Below are 20,139 nucleotides of genomic sequence, written 5' to 3'. Positions count from 1 at the left end.
CAGTAACACATGATGAGCCGGTCTTAACTTTAAATTATCCCAAACATCTTTTGGCACTGAATATTTGAGTTGTGGATCCAAAACAGAGATGTCTGATCAGTCATGGAGAAGAATGCCATTTTATTTAAGTCAAATGATCATGTCCAGAAACTATAAGGAGTGAGAATAAGGTCAACAAATTAATGCCCTTGTGAGTCCCATGGGGTTAATGCTATCCAGGATTGTGGTGTTTTCACTAAGTAGTGCGATATCTGTGAGTCCAACTAGTAGTGACTCACAGACATGAAAACATAGCAGCTGTGTTTCTCTCCTTGCTTGCTACTCTGAACTGCATGGGGCTGGGGGCAGGAAAACTGTTTGATGGCCGGTCAAATAGGATGCATTCGACATGGCAAAGGAATGCTAGAAAGTGGCAGAAAGGAAAATCTGTTCATCCAAAGGTCAGCTAGAGAAATTTCTGGCACTGGCTTTCAGGAAGAGGTGAAGGTAGTTGCATTTGCTATGAGAAGGACAGGATAAATAAATAAATAAGCAAACTCATTTTACATCCTGTCCTCTGCTTAGATTGCTACATGTTCACCGTGAATAATCAATATAGTTCTTGTTAAAGCAAGGCAAGGTGGAGGAGTGAGAGGAAGGTGCACACCCAAGCACTTTTTCAAGACAAATAAGGCAAAACAAATGCAAACAGCAACACAGTAGTGAGATGAGGAGTGGAATCAGAGGTTAGTAAAGATCTTTTTTCAGATTGCAACTCCTAGAACTCCTTGCCAAAAAATACCGGCAACATTTCCAAGCTATGGAAGTTGCTGTGGTCCTGTATGGGGCTCAAAGACGCTATCCATGCAATTTCCAGTATACGCCATTTCATTTCTTTATCAATACACACACACACACACACACACAATCTTATTCACACTTCACAAGGCATACTTATTTCTTATTGGGCTGTTGAGAAGAGGGGGTTCTGGGTTTCCCTTCCAAAAGGATTTCTTTTCCTTTTTTCTTTTACTTCAACAACCCTTGGGACTAAGGGCATTTCCACAAAGCCAAATAGCCCAGAATATCAAGGCAGAAAATGCCACAATGCCTGCTTTCAACTGGATTATTTGAGTCCACACTGCCATATAATCCAGTTCAAAGCAGAAAATGTGGAATTTCATTTAGCTGTGTGGAAAGGGCTTCAGAAAACATATATACGGTACTTACATGTAGGCAACAAATAATAAGAGAGGTTTTTAAATGCAGTCGGGGGAGATAAGAGAGGACAGGAAGCAGCAGAGTCTTGCCCTTTCCAGTAAGCTCAGGCAAAGCAAACTGCTGCGGTCTCTCCTACCTTCTTTTCTCTTCCTCATTAATAATTTTTGCCATCTTGGTCCCAGTCTGATGTTGCTTCTCCATTATCTCAGTTTTCATCTGCAAAATGTTGGAGGATCATATGACATATCCCCATGGTTTACATGTGGAATGTAGCAAAACTTAGAAGTATCACTATTATATTTATTTATACGCCATTTTAATTCTCCCAAGGATTGGATATACAGACAGTCTCCAAGTTACAAACTTGGGGCAACAGGAAGTGAGAGAAACAGGCCAATTTTTTCAAAATCCAATTATCACAGAGGCAAAATGTGAAGTGAAATCTTCTGAACAGGGACAAGAACAGCAAAACAAACACCACAGGGATGTTAACCCTTCCCTATGCTATCCAAAGCATACAATTTGGCTGGAGTTACAATTTAAAAATGTACCTGTTCCAACTTACATATGAATTCAATTTAAGAACAAACCTACAGAACCTATCTTGTTTGTAACTTTGGGGCTGCCTATACTTGTGTATCTAGAGATTTTAATCTAAAAATTGACTCCAAAACCCTGGGTTGACTTATCCATGAATCAATGTATCTTAAATCTTATGAAAAACGGAACCATCCCCTTTTCTGAGTAGAATGATGAAAGATGAGAGCTCAGTCCATCTTGGGAGAATCACAAAGAAGCACCAATTCCCTCAATTCTGTCCACTATAGTGTCACTCCTGGCCTTTTTGGATGCCTGGGTGGGAAAAGGATAGTGGCTGTTTGACACTTTTCATCAAAAGGAACACTGAGAGAATAGGTGTTTGGTAATTCTTTTAGGTTGTCCCAGGATGCCTTTCATAACTCTACTCAGAGAAAGGGATAGTTCCTTTTTGATAAGAGTTAATACTGTACCTTAACTTTTATTTTTTAGAAAGGAACTTTTCCCTTCTCTGAGCAGAGTGGTGAAAAGCCTTTTTGAATGCCTGGGCAGAAAATCGCATTGGCAGCGGCCAGGGGCATTTGGCCCTGGGGCATTGATTGTGCTTTCCCCTCTTTCTATGGGTCATATCATAATCCTTAATTTTGGCCGCAAAATTTATCGTTGAATTATACACGAGATCAGCTTATACTCAGGTGTAGCTATGCAGAAAATAATTGTGCCTTTGGCTTTTTCCAATACTCTCCCCCCCCCCCACCCTTCAAAGCTTGATGGTTAGACACCTGCTTGAAATGAACTTTGAGAATTAGCCATATTTTATTTGCATCAGATGATAATAGGAGAAGAGAAAGCCTCTTGTGTCTGCTAACGCCTACTCTTGTTGCATGCTTACTGCTTCAATAGATGTTATTATTCTAAGGGTCCTGTGAAACAGGAAGCAATAGGAAAAATCTCTTTGCAAATAAAGCTTTAAATCCAAAAGCAACTAAAGAACTGGGTATATGTTCCAGTTAGTGATGGATTATGGATTGCACATTTATTGTGTGTAAGCTTCTGACTTTCTCCTGGTCTGCATAATTGTCTATAATAAATTATAAGGGAGCCAGTAGTTCCTATTCCTAAATTGCATTAATGCTTGTGCAGTCAGTCAATGTCTCTCTCCATTGCTGTGAATAATTGAGTGTGGTGACACACACTGGAATTTACTAATACAGTACTTAAAATCCCTTTTGAAGTAAGGCAAGTAATGGAAGAAGTAAGGAAACGACCAGTAAATCATATCCAAAACCCAAGACATTTTAGGCTTTGTTTTTGTCTTTGTGGAAGTTTTTAACATAACCCTTGACAATTTTTTTTACAAAACTTCCCTGCACAACCCCTTTGTTGCTTCAAAATAGGAAACAACACTTTATATCTGGTGGGCTACCATGGTGGGTTGCATTGCTGAACATCATAGACTTTGACATGAATACATGGGCAATAGTGTGAAGATAGAGTTTGTCATCCCAAGACCCCTCAGACCTGAACAGAAACTTACATGTAATGCTATTATCTTGACATTTCCTAATCAGCCCATGTATGGTGCACTTAAGATGTATCTCAGACAAAGGGATTAGAGTCCAGACATGTGCAAACTTTGGCCCTCAAGGTGTTTTGGACTTCCAGCTCCCAGATATCCCTGCTAGCTTACTGACTGTTAGGAATCGTGGGAGTTGAAGTCCAAAACATCTGAACAGCCGAAGTTTGCCAATGCCTGGATTAGACCGTGTGTAAGGTAAAGGTAAAGGTTTCCCCTGACGTTAAGTCCAGTCATGTCTGACTCTGGGGGTTGGTGCTCATCTCCATTTCTAAGCCAAAGAGCCGGCATTGTCCGTAGACACCTCCAAGGTCATGTGGCCGGCATGACTGCATGGAGTGCCGTTACCTTCCCGCCGGAGCGGTACCTATTGATCTACTCACATTGGCATGTTTTCGAACTGCAAGGTTGGTAGGAATTGGAGCTAACAGCGTCCGCTCCCGCCGCTCCTGGGTTTGAACCTGGGACCTTTCGGTCTCCAGCTCAGTGCTTTAACACACTTCGCCACCAGGGTTCCTGTAGGCAATGGCACTTTGGGCAAGGGCCATTTTTCTTTCCTCTGCCCACCTGGCAGGCCTTAGCCTTAGTCTTAGCCTGAATATTATGATGTGATGTCTCTTCTGGCTGCCATTTGGAGTTGATTTTTTTCTTTTTGGGTCTGTTTTTGAAAGTTAAAAGGGGCCAGGGTGATTAGTGGAGCAAACTGTTGTCTTTTAATTTGGTTCTTTGAGATCTGGATAGGTTTGGGGCCAAAAATCACTCCAAAATCTATGCCCCCATATTAAATCAGCCATCCTGCACTCACCAGGCTCAGACAGCCCGAAAAAGTGAGATGGCTATCCCCTCCTGCCCCTATCTGTGTGTCAGTGCTGAGTATAGCAATGAGACAGCCACCTACCTTATCCTTCGGGATCCTCCTTCTCTTCTACTGGGTTGTATGACTTATGTCCCTTTTGGGCTACCAAGCAGATGCCGATAGGCTGTTATGGATTGTGGGAGTTGAAGTCCAAAACATCTGGAGGTCCGAAGTTTGCTCATGTCTGCTATAGAATGACTGCATTTTGTCCCCACTTTAACTGACATGGCTCAGTGCTCTGCAATCCTGGGATCTGTAGTTTGGTGAGATACCAGCACTCTTGGGCAGAGAAAGCTAAATACCTTTAAAACTACAGCTCCCAGGATTGCACAGCATTGAGCCATGGCAGTTAAAGTGGCACCAAACTACATCAATTCTACAGTGTAGATGTGCCCGGCTAGTTAGAATTTTTATTAGTGGAATTTATTGGTAGGACCTTTGCCCAAAATTTACCAGTATATGTGAAGCCAACAAGAATGGGTTAATATAACGTTTTTCTTATTTTCTCACCATGTCGTGTTACTTAAGGCAGGGGAAGCTTTTCAAGGAATTGTGTTTTGTTAGATTTCTGGACCATCTTATCCCCAGGGCTTGGGAAGGCAATCACACTAAAATCTCATTTCAGGTTCTTTTTTTAAAAAAGCTATGAAGACATGGAAATACAATTTTAAAATGAAATCTCAGGGTGGAAAAAACATGTTATGTGACTATCCATATAACAAAAACCCACTGGTAGCCTTTTAAATATAAGTTGAGAAAAGGGATTTGGAGTGAAGAACCTGTATGTGAGCATGCATGTTTTGTTATTTATTTGAAGCATTTTAACTTACTCTTTAGCTGAAAAAAGCCCTCCAGGGTGGCTTCCAAAGATTGAGAGCAGCTATACTCACAGAGTTGTGAACTAAAAGTCATGACACAACAATATAGTGGCTTGAGATAAAAGCAAAGTCAAGTATGCCATTAGAATTTATCAACATGGCCATGTCAATCTGGAATATCAGTTTGCAAAGGGATTGTCTAGTACCTTTGAGACTGAGAGAAAGACGTAGCTTGTGTTTTCATAAACTTATGGTCTACTTCCTCAAATGCATGGAGCGTTCCTTTGTATGTATTCCCATTCCAAATCTCTGATTTACGTTCATTCATCCTCTGGCACAGAGGCTGCCCTGTTTGTCCAATGCAAAGGACTGGTGGACATTGTTGACAGAAGATGACATATATAATGAGCAACTAAAGGTCCTTCTAACATTGTGGGTGATGTGATTAGGTGTGATGACATTTCCCTGAGTCAATATTTTCACTCTAAAAAATACTCCATGCCTATGAAGAAACATACTAGGGGTATATCCACATTGTAGGAATAATGCAATTTGACGCAACTTTAACTACCATTGCTCAGTGTTATGGAATCAGGGGAAATGCAGTTTTACAGGGTCTCTAGCCTTCTCTGCCAAATAGTGCTGGTGCCTCACAAAACTACAAATCCTAGGATTCCATAGCATTGAACCATGATAGTACACATGGCATCAACCTTCATTATTTCTACACTCTAGATGCCTCCAGAGTCTATGAAAGCTTGTGCTAGAAATTCTTTCTCACAGTGTCAGAAATCTCAGATACAGCTGGTAAAACCAGGAGCACCATTCCCATTATGGTGGGGATCAGACTGTAGGATGTTATAAGCAGTTTCTAGCAGTTTTATAACTGCAACCTATGTATTTGGGTTTTGGAAAACAGTCAGGATTGTACAGTTTAATTTACCTCTCCGCCTAGTCATGTTTGAGAGAACAAAGGGTATATAGCTAATGTAAGAAACCTCCAAGTTGGCATTGCATTCAGCCTTAAGAAGAGATCTACAGGGAAACTTCATAATGGGCTCTGCTGATCACTTCATTAGGTAAAACAATCATCCCAGTTTGCTATAATGAAGTTTTCCCTGTTTACGTAACCCTTTCAAAATTAGGTTTCTTACTAAAACTCAGCTTTTTAAACAAATCTTAACTTGATGAACAATGTAAAGAGTAAGAGCAGTAAAAGAAGATACCTAAAATTCATGCCCCCCCCCCCCCAATTCTGAATTACCTTTTTAATAGAGCAATACGTTTTCCAGGGGACCCAAATTGAAAGTCATGCCACTTATGTTAAAAACTGACCGATTAAGCTGAAGTCATTACTGTAGATCCTATCATTCTAGTTTGCCTCCTGTTGACATTTCATTTTTAGTCAACATTTTGACACATACTGAGAGTTTATACTGTTTTAATTTTTATATTTGTAATGCATCCTGACAGCCACAGACATAATGAAACACACTGCCAGTTCTCATGCAAACAATGTCATTCCAGCCTTATTCACATTTACAAATTTTATTTTGCATATTTGAACAGATGTTGCCTTCTTTTATGTTTGGTACTCAGATTGATGCTGTTCATTGTTTTTGGTTGGCACCATAGTAATAGATTGATTATCTATCTCTGGAAAGAAATTGTGAAACAAAGGTAGTGTTATATATTTTCAAATGTGTGTGTTAAAAATGAGTATAGGTTGGCCATGTAGCCTCAAAGCATTTTGTGATTGTCAGAAGTGTCTCTCACCAATTCTCCAATAAAAAGGTATATTACCTCTCCTGGAAGCTTTTACTTTTTAAACAGGGGCCCACTTGCAGAAGAAATATAAAAATATACATTAAGTAATATTTTAAGTATTAAATGGATTACTTTTTCAAAAGTAGAGGTGAACTTTTGGCCACGTTCAGTTATGAACTCATCACTAAGGCTGCCAGAATCGTCACACATCGTGGTGATTCCGGAAGTGCCTGTGTGGGGGGATTGCATGGGGAACCCATCTCCCGAGTCCCCACACCTCGCATTGCCCAACTCACCCGAGTCCCCATCCCATGGGGGAAGCGTGATCACCTGACTCCCCCCCCCCCCCCATTGTTCCTGGCGCAACACACAAAGTCTTCCATGGGACTGTTGTATGTCTTTCGGGCTGTGTGGCCATGTTCCAGAAGTATTCTCTCCTACTTCTGGAACATGGCCACACAGCCCGAAAGACATACAACAACCCTGTGATCCCGGCCATGAAAGCCTTCGACAACACAAAGTCTTCCATGTTGCCACCATGACTGCATGCTCCACTTTGCCTTTCGTTTAAGCATGCAGCCCTGCCAGAAGTAGCTCTGTGTTTTGGAATGGGAGCTAGCGGGCTCTGTGCTTAAAGGAAAGGAAAAGTGGAGCATGCCGCCAAATTCACCCCTGTCCGATGAAGTTATTAGCTTGGAGTTTGGAGGTGCTTTTTGCTTGCTTCTTGGCCATCCATACGGGTGCCAGAATGTCCCAGGCTGAAAAAAATGGCCATTAATCCCACTGAAATTGTGACCTTCCTGTTGTAAACCCAGCTCATAACAATATAAGGTGGGCCCTTGGTATCTACTGGAGTTTGGTTCCAGGACTCCCCATGGGTACCAAAATCCATGGAAGCTCAAGTACCATTATATATAATGCCGTAGTAAATTGGTGTCCCTTGTATAAAATGGCAAAATCAAGGTTTGCTTTGTGAACTTGTTAATTCTTGAGGGGGTGGTGTGGTATTTTCAAGCCACAGATGTTGCAATCTGTGGATGCATAATAATAATAATAATAATAATAATAATAATAATAATAATAATAATAATAACGAATCTTTATTTATATCCAGCTTTTCTCCCTCACAGGACCCAAAGCAGTTTACAACATATTAAAATCACATAAACAACAAGCAGAGTACATCAACAATAAATATAAGCATAATAAAATAAACAAATTAAGAAAAACAACTACAATAATAATAACTTTATTCTTATACCCCGCCACCATCTCCCCGAAGGGACTCGGGCAGTTTACATATGGGACAAAATGCCATAGACACAAATACAAAACAATCCATCAAAGTAAGAACACAATAAAAATAAAAATATAGTTAAATATAAGAATCCGTAGATACTGAAGGTTGATCATAAATAAGTCCACTTATCCTTTTTTTCCCTCCCTCCTTCTGTTATATCTGTACTTCTTAGCTTCTGTTGTTGAAACAATGGGCCAAGTTGCCGCACTAGAGAAATCCAAAGATGAATCTTTGCCTGAGTATATTTTTGTGTCATCTTCTCTCTTAAAGATAAAGTTGTGAAGTCCAAAAGGGCATCTTCACACATACCTGCCTCTGTACCCGCAATCTCACTTAACATCCAGTGAACTGGCCTTTGCAAAAGGCATTTTCTTTTGTACATTAAGCCCTGGAGCTTCCACGAAGGATGGGTCACAGGAGTGAATTACTTTGCTGACCCTCTGGGATTTCTGCAGGTTCTTATCTAACCCAATTGTAAACTAAATCTTCCTCAGACTTTGTGTGGGGATAAGGAAAAAGAAATTAATGTTGTCTCTTTAGATCAAGATGCAATCCCTCTCTCTTAGTTTGGTAGACAGCTTGCAGCTCTAAGAGCACAAGTTGGAAGGAAAACAAAAGCCATGGGTGTAATCTTTTTCTTTTTAAAAGGGATGGAGGGAATATTGTGAACAAAGCTTCTGTTGTGTATGTATTTTTAACTCAGTGGTGTCTTATAATAGCCTTTGTGTACCAGTATAGGTACTTGCTAGAAAAGATGTCTAGGGACCTTATCACACTCGTGGCTTTTGGCCCATTTCTCCTCTTCTGGGATGGGGCCTGCTAAGCACCTTTCAGATGATGCTGGCTTGGCCCTGCCCCATTAATCCCCAAAGTGGTGAGGAAGCATTGCAAGATGCTTCCTCACCAGCAATGCAAGGTAAGTTGTGTTTTGGATAGCTCCAATGGAGCTACCTGCATTTTTCTTCCCTTTTCCCCATCTGATGGGGGAAAGGGCAATATGGCAACGTATGTTGCCGCCCTTTCCTGCATCTGATGGAGGCAGAGCACCAATGCACCTTGTTCCATTCCCTACTTGTGATGGGGGAAGGAGGGAGTGTGCATGGAGTGCCACAAAGCGCCCTGTACACCTGCCATTTCGCCAGCAATTGCCAGCGAAACAGCAATGGGAAGGTAAGTGTGAAGTCTTTGATAAACTGTTGTTGTTTGTCATAATTTTGCTTATGACAAATGGCTACACTAAGGTGGACCTATTGTGGTTATTTTTTTGTCAAGATTTATGCAGAGGGGGTTGCCTTCCCCTGAGGCTGAAAGAGTGTGACTTGCCCAGTGGGCTTTCTTGACTATGTGGGAATTGGGATCAAATACAAGCAAGAATGTTTTGTATTTTAATATCATTTTTAAGAAGTTAGAATTTGCCTCCATATTTATCATGGAAATAGCAAGTGCTCAATAAGTACTGATATATTGTGAAATACTGGAGAAGAGATCATTTATTGAATCTGACAGACAACTACTTCCAGTTTAGCTTTGATAAGAAGAGCCATTATCAGTAAGGCCAAAGATCTATTTGGACTGTGTCCCATTTCCCTAACTTGCAAGTGAGACGCTTCTGAGTAGTCAATACGCATAGTGTGAAGACAACTCCACCAGCTCATTGAAAAGGTGTGGGTGACCGAGAAAATCCCATCGGACTTCAAGGATGCCACCATCATCACCCTTTTCAAGAAAGGGGATAAAACAGACTGCGGGAACTATTGCGGTATCTTCCTTCTAACTTCTGCTGGGAAAATCCTTGCAAGAATCCTTGCAAACCGCCATCTCCCTGTCTCAGAAGACACCCTCCCAGAATCCCAGAATGGCTTCCGTCCCTCCAGAGGAACAGTGGACATGATCTTCACTGCTCGACAGCTCCAAGAAAAATGCAGGGAACAAAACCAACCTCTGTACATGGCATTCATTGACCTTGCAAAGGCATTCGACACAGTGAATCACAGTGCTCTTTGGACCATCCTCCAAAAAATCGGGTGCCCTGACAAATTTGTGAACATCCTGCAGCTCCTCCATGATGACATGATGGCAACAGTCTTGGACAGCAACGGCTCCCAAAGTGACCCATTTAAGGTGAAATCAGGTGTCAAGCAGGGATGTGTTATTGCCCCTACCTTATTTTCCATCTTCATTGCTATGATACTTCACCTTGTTGATGGGAAGCTTCCCACCGGTGTGGAAATCATCTATCGGACAGATGGCAAGCTATTTAACCTCAGCAGACTGAGAGCCAAAACCAAGGTCACCACAACATCTGTTATAGAACTCCAATATGCCGATGACAACGTAGTCTGTGCGCACTCAGAAGAAGACCTACAAGCCACTCTAAACACCTTCGCAGAAGCATACGAGAAGCTCAGCCTCTCACTGAACATTGAGAAAACCAAAGTGCTCTTCCAACAGGCACCAGCTAATCCCTCTGCAATACCAGGAATACAGCTTAATGGTGTAACATTAGAAAACGTTGACCATTTCCGCTACCTTGGCAGCTACCTCTCCACAAAAGTCAACATTGACACTGAAATGCAATACTGCCTGAGCTCTGCGAGTGCAGCATTTTTCAGAATGAAGCAGAGAGTGTTTGACAATCGGGACATCCGTAGAGATACCAAGGTGCTTGTTTATAAAGCCATTGTCCTCCCAACTCTGCTCTACGCCTGCGAAACGTGGCTGGTCTACAGACATCACAGCAAACTCCTGGAGCGTTTCAATCAGCGTTGCCTCAGAAAAATCCTGCAAATCTCTTGGGAAGACAGGCGGACAAATGTCAGTGTGCTGGAAGAAGCAAAGACCACCAGCATTGAAGCGATGCTCCTACGCCATCAACTCCGCTGGACTGACCACGTTATCCGAATGCCCAATCACCGTCTCCCAAAGCAGCTACTCTACTCCGAACTCAAGAACGGGAAATGTAATGTTGGTGGGCAGGAAAAGAGATTTAAAGATGGGCTTAAAGCCAACCTTAAAAGCTGTGGCATAGACACTGAGAACTGGGAAGCCCTGGCCCTTGAGCGCTCTAATTGGAGGTCAGCTGTGACCAGCAGTGCTGCGGAGTTCGAAGAGGCACGAATGGAGGGCTTAAAGGAGAAATGTGCCAAGAGGAAGGAGCGTCATGCCAACCCTGACTGGGACCACCTTCCACCTGGAAACCGATGTCCTCACTGCGGGAGAATATGCGGGTCAAGAATAGGTCTCTTCAGCCATCTACGGACATACCCCCAATTCACCAGAGATGGAAGACAATCGTCCTCGAACTATGAGGGATCGCCTAAGTAAGTAAGTAGTGTGAAGACAATAATGGTGGGAAATAGCTTAAATCTTTTTGCAAGTCCTAATTAGAGTAGACCCATGGAATCTTGGCTTTGCCTATATGTTAACTCACCATACCACATTTGATTCAATGGGTCTAGTCTTGGGGGGAATAAGGACCTCATTATATTAAGACCAGGATTCGCCATGCATTGTGGCAAATCTGGTGGGCTCTGGTATGAGGAATCTGTCACCCCATGCCCCATATTGCCCAGCTTCCCCCTCTCCCCATCCCATGGGGGGAAGCGTCCATCACCCTGCTTCCCCCCATTGTTGCCAATGCAACACAGGAAGCCACAGCGACTTACAATGCTCTCACCTCACGTGTGCCATGGAGCCCTGCCAAAAGTCAATCTATGTCAAAGAATGTCATATGATGGGTTATTTTGCCCATCTGATGAGGTCATAACCAACAAGATTAAAAAAAAATATGTCCCATTTTATAGAGACCACTTGACTGTTTGAAGACTGTCCGGAGTGATGTCTTGATCTACAGCCTATCAACACACAAGTTGCCCAGGCCCAGTGTTCCCACTATTATTTCTAGATTTGCATCTGGTTTTATGGGAGCTGGTGTCCGCTTTTAGGGTGATGTGTTTCACCTTTTTTGACACTGTGTAAAAGACAAGATTAATGTTGAATGGTATATTTCCGCAGTACAATAGCCATTTGTAGGATGTTGTAATTGGTGAGGCACCAGTACTCTTTGGCTACAACTCCTATCATTTCATAGCTTTGAGACATGGCAATTAAAGTGGTATCAAATTGCATTTATTCTACAGTGTAGATGCACCCCAGGTCTTTCACAAATGTTTATTGCCTTATCCTGCTTTTGTTGTTCAGCTGATGGTCAACAGTGTCACTGTCCCTCTGAACTCAGACATTCCTCAGTCATAGGCAATAGCTCTTGGGTGAAATACCTGATATCTTGGCGAGATTTTTGTGACAAAGCATTGATTTTAGTGTGATGGTTTTCAAAGTGTGAGGAAGGCCTCCCTAGGGCAAAAAAACTGTGACATTTTATGAGGGAGGAAATAAATTTCTGACACTTTCCAGCTCAAATTGTATTTTACCTGACTCACCCAGTGGGAGGTACATTGATAGACAGCCTTCATTCATCACCAGCTAATCAGTATATCCTGATAGCCTGTTTCCTCCTTATTGTGTTGATTAAATTAAAAAAATTAAGTGAACAAACAATTGCTTGCATGATGTAAAGCCTTTTGTTTCTCTGAAGATCTCTGTTGGTAACAAACAATGTGAGGAAAGGTATAAATGCATTGGAGATATTTATTATGCATCTCTTATCATTTCCCCAATTTGATGTGTAGAATCACAGCTTATTTTGTGTATGAACTGGACTTACATTTACAAATCACTATCACAGGTTGTTTTCAAATGTGAGAATCCTTCTTTTAGGACTCCTATTTAACTGCAGCTTACAAGAGAGAACACACTAGATCATCTTTTAGAATAGAGGGGGGGGTCTCCTAACCTTTCACCATTTACATGTGGTTTTGTTTGGAACAGTAAATTATAACTACTCCTTACTAGACTTGTGCACGAAAAATTTTCCTTCATTTTCTTCATGCTATCATTTCATTTCGACCATTTGTCTACACAAAACGAATGATGACATTTTTGTAGGAAATGAGAAGCGACATGAAAATGCACAGTTATCGTGCTTGCTTTCGTTTTCCTTTCATTTCTGCCCCGTAACAATAAGCAGGTACTGACAGAGGGCTGCTTTCCCATTAAAGCTGATGTGTACCAATGGATGATAATTGTATATGTGTGTGTGTGTGTGTGTGTATGTGTATGTATGTGTGTGTGTATGTATATATATATATATATATATATATATATATATATATATATATAACACTAGCTAGCTAGCTACTCTGAAATCCAACACTGAGCCTGGGAGAGGAAAGTCACCGCATTACATCTGATGTTTGTGGAAATGGGTGTTAATAATAATAATAATAATAATAATAATAATAATAATAATAATAATAATAATAACAACAACAACAACAGTACTCTGGGGAAGATCCAAACGTTTTAAAAGTTGGTGGGCTAAAAGGGATCAGAATGCCCTCCATGTGTGGCGATTTTCACCCCTCTAGCCCAAAAACCAGGGCGGGGGGATGACCCCTGGAAGCCCTCTCATTGCCACCAATGGCATGAAAATTTTTGTGTTTTTCGTTAGCCAGATGAAAATTCATGTCGTATAGGCGGCCCATTTTCATTAGCAGGAATCAAATATGAAAATGAGATGACACAAATGAAATTACACAAAATGAACAGCAATTCCATACAAAAGCACAACAATACTCCTTACCTTGATATCACAGTAAACTGAGATCAGCAAATACTAAATTAGCAAAAAGGAAGCCCCCTGAGATTAACACAATTTCCCCCTCCCAATTTTGTCCAGTTCCAGGCAGTAGTGCAAATAGGATTATATTGAATTGTTGGTGGGATGTTATGTCTGATTAGCATCTACAATTGTGGGTCACAAGTTGAAGAAGCATGCACTTACTAAACTTAGCATCAGAAAAGCCCAGTTTGCCATCTATGTACATTTGGTAGTAAGGCTGTCTGGTTGACCTTGAATCAGTTTCACATGCATTCATCCTAGTTTACCTTATGGGAGTAAAATAGTGAGAAGCATGTATACCATCATGACTTTTTTTTAAGGAACTTGGCATGAACCTGCAATACATAAACAAATGCATTTACTTCTGCTACTGCTAGAATTCTGCTACAGGGAATGGAACTTGAAAGGAAGAAGAATATTGCTGTTATGAAAACAAACACACCAGATTGATTTAATAAAAGGAATGTGTGTGTATGTGTGTGTGTGTGTGTGTATGGAGAGAGAGAGAGAGAGTTCAACACCAGTTTTCCAATAAATTTTAACAATGTATTATCCTTCAAAAACTAACATCCTTTTCCTGACATATGTATATGTAGGTTCAAAAATGATGAAATGAGTAAATCACCTAGGATTTTTTATGATAATAGGTATCTGTCTGCAAAAATGACAAAGCATAAAATAGATATCCAAACAATAAAACTGTAAATAATGACTGACACAAAATAACAATATTTATTTTTAATGTACTTATTGTTAATTTTTCTTCCTAGTCCCACTGAAGAACCTCCAAAGATAACATGTAAAGTTGCAGAAAGGTTAGTACTTTTTAAAATATATATATATTCATAATAAATAATACAAATCACACACAATTAACATTTACTCAGAACAATTACTCAGAACTTCATCACATAGGTAAATTTACAGTTCGAGGATGGAGCCTGCCAGATCCCATCAAACGATGTTCATCTACTTCCGGTGGGGCTCTGACCCTGAACTGTATTGAAAGTGTCACAAGAAAGCGCAATGAGAACAGAGGAGGCTTCCCATGTTCTTATTGATCTAGTAAGATAGACCTGTTGCCTTTCCATTAATAGTCCCGTATGTACGCCTCCCCTAGCACTTTTGATGGCTATGACACTTTGGATAACCACCCCTCCCTGATGATATCGACATAACTAGCAGTTTTGGCCCAGTTTCCTCTAGATCTTATCCATGATTTTATCGTTATGTTTTGTATGTGATTTTTTATGACTTGTTTTATTGTTGTTTGACTTGTTTTATTGCTTGTTTTTATATTGTTGATGACCGGGCTTGGCCCCATGTAAGCCGCCCCGAGTCCCTCCAGGCCGATGGGGTGGGGTATAAGAATAAAATTATTATTATTATTATTATTATTATTATTATTATTATTATTATTATTATTAAAGGGGCAAGCATGGGGGGGGGAGCTGAGCAGCATCACTTTCTCCCATGGAATGGGGAAGGCATTGCTGCTGGGAATACGGGGCGTGGAGCGGCAGATTCCCCCGCTGCCCGCCGGATTTGCCACACTGCCTGGCAAATCCCCCAGCTGTTGGATGACTGACTATGATGAGGTCCCTAGAGTTTTGGGCCTGGATGGTGGTTCATCTCTTTATGGTTCCTAGGAGGAAAAGCAAGACCAAGGTTTAGAATTTTCAAAATAGTTGAATCACTATCTGTTTCTGCTTGCCAGTTACTGGGAGCCCTCCCCCCCCCCCCTCCATATCTGTTTTTCAGCACTTCTTGAAAACAGGAGTGCTACTGAAAGGGAGTTTTTGTTCAGAATCTGAAAAAAAGGTTCTTTTTGGTCCCTTGGTAACAACGGGATTAAGAAAGCACCCTATCAAGCCCATTATGGGGAGCGAGGAGGGACTTCCTACAGGCTCCCCTTCCATATCCTTCATTAAGACCTGGATTAAAAAAATCAGAGTTACTACTCTTTCTTGATCCTTTTCCTTTGTAGAGGAGGAGACTGGGTGTAATGCTTCTTAAAGCTGTTCTACTCTAGAGGAAAGGCAGGATGCAGTTTGGCTTTGAGGCTCCTATGGCGCCGAGTCCATCTCTTCAAGAAAGGGGGAGGAAGGAGGGAAGAAGGCCCTTGGCTGCGTGTGCTTAGCCTTGGACCCCTTCCCTCCTTCTGCCAACGGGACCTGGAAGCCTAGCTGTTGCTGCTGCTAAAGTTTTCCATGGTGGTGGTTGTGGTGGTGGAGGAGGAGGTGACTTGGGAGGGGTTGATCACTCTCTTTCTGGGATTGTTTGCCCTTATATCTTTCATTAAGAACTGGATTAAAGGCATCATAGTTAGGATACCTCTATTTCTGGGATCTTTTGACCTTATATCTTATATAAGGCACGCATCCTCAGAGGATGGCTGCCATAGATATGGGTGAAACGTCAGCAGAGAATACTTCTAGAACATGGCCATACAGCCCGGAAAACATACAACAACCCTTTGACATCATGAATGGGAAACCTCCAAGTCACCCTATCCTAAACAGCTCTGTTCCGGTCTTACCAAGTCTGAGCTATGGCTTCTTTATCCACTTGGAATAGAGTTTCCTCTTTTTCCTTCTACCTTTCAAAGCATCCTTGCCTTTTCTAGTGAGTCATGTCTTCTTATGATATGGCCAAATTATGACAATCACAGTTTAGTTATCAAATTATGCATTCATAAGAAATTATGCAAATTGAATTTGCATATATTTATTTAGCATAATGCATTTTACCCTCAGGGATGACTTTCCATTTCCTTAAAAATATTGCTTCTATGTGTGCAATAGGAATCAATAATATGAATACAATGGATTAGCTGAAGGCTGCAAAGTAGTGTAACTGTCAGATCTCTTAGAGCTCTAGGGCAATAGATTTTTTTTTTTAAAAAAAAAGCTATCATTTTAATAGAAGTCCAGGCTCCATATAAAAATTGTCACCAGTTCTATCTTACAATTTTCTATGACTAGCCTGCCATGACATTGTTTGCTTTTTAAAATGAAATCTGATATTTTCAGGATGCCAAATTGTTTACTAGCTCTTAGATAGGTCGATAACTGTTACAACTATACAGAGTATTATGGGTATACTTTGAAGTCACCTGTCAGCTTATGGTGACCCCATGAATTTTGTAAAACATTATTAGGCAAGGAATATGCAGAGGTACTTTTGACAATTCCTTCCTCCAGAATACAGCCTACAGCACCTGGTATTCATTTGTAGTATCCCACCCAAGTACTAATCAGGACTGACCTTGTTTAATTTCAGTGATCACACAGGATCTGGTGCCTTTAGAGTATTTAGATCATATACACAGTACTGCATTGCTATTATTGTAAATCATGTTTAGCTATGACATACTTTGAACCACCATGCTACCCTGAATGTATTCAGTATTGTCTGATTTGTGATTGCATTTCAGAAAAAAGTGTGAGATAAATAAAATCACTCAATTTTGGAAATAAAGCAATGTTAGATTTGATTTAGTACTTGGACCGACTTCCAGGGAATACTTGGGACCTCCAGGCTAAGAAAGCCTGAGACCCCAAAGAGCTACTGCCTGACAGAGATGATAATACTGGGCAAATGAACCAATTATCCAACTCATTATGATGCAGATTTCTGTGTCTAGTGAAGCCTTCCGTAAGGCTGGTCTCGTGTTTTAAAACTCTCCCATCTGTCTGTTGCAGTGAACAAAAAACCTGAATTATATTGCATTTGGATGAAACATTTGGATGATCCCCAAGACAGAGTGCCCAGCTCTATGAGCTGTATTGATTTAAAGTGGAAATTGGAGTTCAGAAGCTTGTCCAGAATGTGACCATAGGGCACTTAATTCTACATAATACAGCCTGATATAGCCATATGTTACAAGTGCTTTCAGTATAGTGTCTAGACCTAACATACAGCCAACTGATAACCATCTCCCTTAATTTTTCCTTCCATTTAGTTTCCTCAATGTGAAGATTAAGGAGCCTTTGCCGGAAGAACAGCCTCCTGTCCAGATAATAAAAGAGGTGGAGGAAAAACATGTCAGCATGGCAAAGCGTGTCACCGGTGCAAGAAAAAAAGGAAAGAAATAGGATGCAAAAGTGGTCGTTTTAATTCATTCTTCTTCATCATTATGTGTGTATGCACACACAAAGAGACGTACATGCAAAATATATCTTTAATGTACCCACAGATTTAGCTTCAGCAATTACTATTTTTCATTATAAAGCAAAATCCCAAAAGGTAGCTGTTTTGTTATGGATGGCTTTGATTTCTTTTCCTATAGAACCTTCTTTGTCTAAAACATCTAGAAATTGGTTACAAATAAGCACCAAATATGCAGGAAGTGTTCATGAAGTGTTCAAGAATCACAAGAAGGCAATTTGTGTGAGATAGCAGGAAAGGGAGGAACTGAGTAGGTCACAAAGAAAGGTAGAATGGCATTAATGTTGAGCCAAAAGGGAGTTTGTGCACTGCTAGGTGGGTTGTATTTACAAAATATTAAATAAACGAATTATCTTCTCGGTTCCTTGCGCAAATGAGAGGCAGAACGAGACAATGACAACATAGCAAATGTCTATGGAACTATGTTCCATTTGGAAAGAGAATGCCAGATGAGAAGCCAAAGGTTCAATATTAACTTTAGGGCAGAAGGAACAATTCAGGAGAATCACATGGTAATGGTATCTCCCAGTCTGTCTAGAATGGAGCTGCTGAGTTCTCTTCTCCCAGTTGTGCTGTGGGTAAGTCTTCTACCAGAAGAAAGCACCAAGACACACGCTGGTAGATTCCAACAGGTTTTAATGTACAGAATACCAGAACCTTCTCTTTAGCCCATTTATATAGGGGTTCTCTCATACCAGAGGGTAATTGAGGTTTTATGGCTGGCCTGTTTTTATGGCTGGCATCTGTTCTTTGTCAGCCGACCGGAGATGTCAAAGATTGGAGATCATGACAGGAGCCTAATCCTTTTCCACTCATGACCCCTTTTCGCCTGAGAATTTTTTATACAACCCCAGGTATATAGGTATATAAAATAGGTAGACAAATCAAACATTTACTGAAAACAAATCACAAAGAATTTATTTTAAAACAATTATTTGCTACACATATTATTTTACGATATATTAAAGATGAAGGACAATGTTAATGAGATGTATGTGCATGTTTATTTTTACATAAAGAATTAAATCTTGGTTGATTATTTGATACTGAAAGATGTTGAGCATCTTCAACATTTTTCAGAGTTTATTGATATTTTGATTTATAATCATCAATGCTGAGAATGCCGTTCTCATAAATACAAAGAATTAAATGGCAGAAGTTTAGGGCCATTTCAGAAAATTTTGGAAATTCTTCCCTAATTTCAAGCCAAAATTCATTTAATTATTTTAAAACATCTCAAGTTTTAAACCTGTGTTGCTTGATAACTCCATAAATTCTTCTTTTCCTTTTAATGGCAGGTGACTAACATTTTGATTTGTTTAGTATGGTTTATGAACATTAGTTTTTTAGAATCAAAATTTGAAATGAGGTATTTAGGAAACTGTGTCTCCAGGCACTTTTGCAACCCCCAGCATTCAACCCCATTTGTGGTTGTGACCCACAGTTTAAGAAACTTTGGTCTAGTGATATTAAAAAGATTTTGTATAGCCCAACTCTTTCCCGTAACAATGTACAAAACTAACATACAGGGAAGAATGGCTCAGTCTCCTCCTGTACATGTTATTTGTCTCCACAGATGGTTCTTCCACTGTCCCCCATAACCAGTGTGAGAGATCACTCAAACATGTAGGACTCCTTTCCAGAATCATTCCCCTCACCTAATCTTAAGATGTTATCATTCATGTAAAAAAGTATTATCTCCTATGTGTCTCCTATGCATAAAAGTATGCATCTCCTATGCATAAATTGTCTCAAGGTGGCACTCTTCTCGATATTTACCAGTATATTTTCAAAATCCAGATGCATCTTTTACTGGTTTTCAAATGTGTTATTTTCATGACTATGTGGCAATGATTGAACTAAACCAAAATTACATTGCATCAAATTCCAGAAAATTGTTTGTATCTCATTCCAGAGCTCAGGCCCATAGCCAGGATTTTGATTGGGGGGGGGGGGGGGCTAAGTCTGAGTGAGAGAGGATCAACCCTAGCCCATATAGGTATAAAGGACATATAGGATATATTGAGCATGGTGATCAGATCATGATATGAATAAACATAACAGTTTAAATAATACCGGTTAGGCCTTCTCGCGGACCACCCTGAGAATTTCGGGGGGGGGGGGGCTGAAGCCCCTCAAGCCAGGCTATATGCCTGTCACCAAGCAAAGAGTCCT

The 20,139-nt window shown here is 40.5% G+C and overlaps 1 protein-coding gene across 2 annotated transcripts in view; it reads left to right on the top strand.

The window, feature by feature from the left end:
• c2h3orf20 (chromosome 2 C3orf20 homolog) overlaps positions 1 to 18,949 on the top strand; it is a 76,218-nt gene extending 57,269 nt beyond the window's left edge. The window contains exons 16-17 of one of the 2 annotated variants that reach the window (XM_062969783.1): positions 14,565 to 14,609; positions 17,759 to 18,949. In XM_062969783.1, coding sequence (XP_062825853.1) covers positions 14,565 to 14,609; positions 17,759 to 17,891 — 178 coding nt within the window. In that variant the 3' untranslated portion in view covers positions 17,892 to 18,949. The remainder of the gene's footprint in view (positions 1 to 14,564; positions 14,610 to 17,758) is intronic. The other variant, XM_062969784.1, reaches the window with a different exon arrangement.
• The last annotated feature ends 1,190 nt before the right edge of the window (positions 18,950 to 20,139 follow it).

The sequence above is a fragment of the Anolis carolinensis genome, chromosome 2 (genome assembly GCF_035594765.1).
Source record: "Anolis carolinensis isolate JA03-04 chromosome 2, rAnoCar3.1.pri, whole genome shotgun sequence".
In the NCBI taxonomy this organism is placed as follows: Eukaryota; Metazoa; Chordata; class Lepidosauria; order Squamata; family Dactyloidae; genus Anolis; species Anolis carolinensis.
The sequence above is the reverse complement of the archived record's forward strand: the minus strand, read 5'-3'. Positions and strand labels throughout refer to the sequence as shown.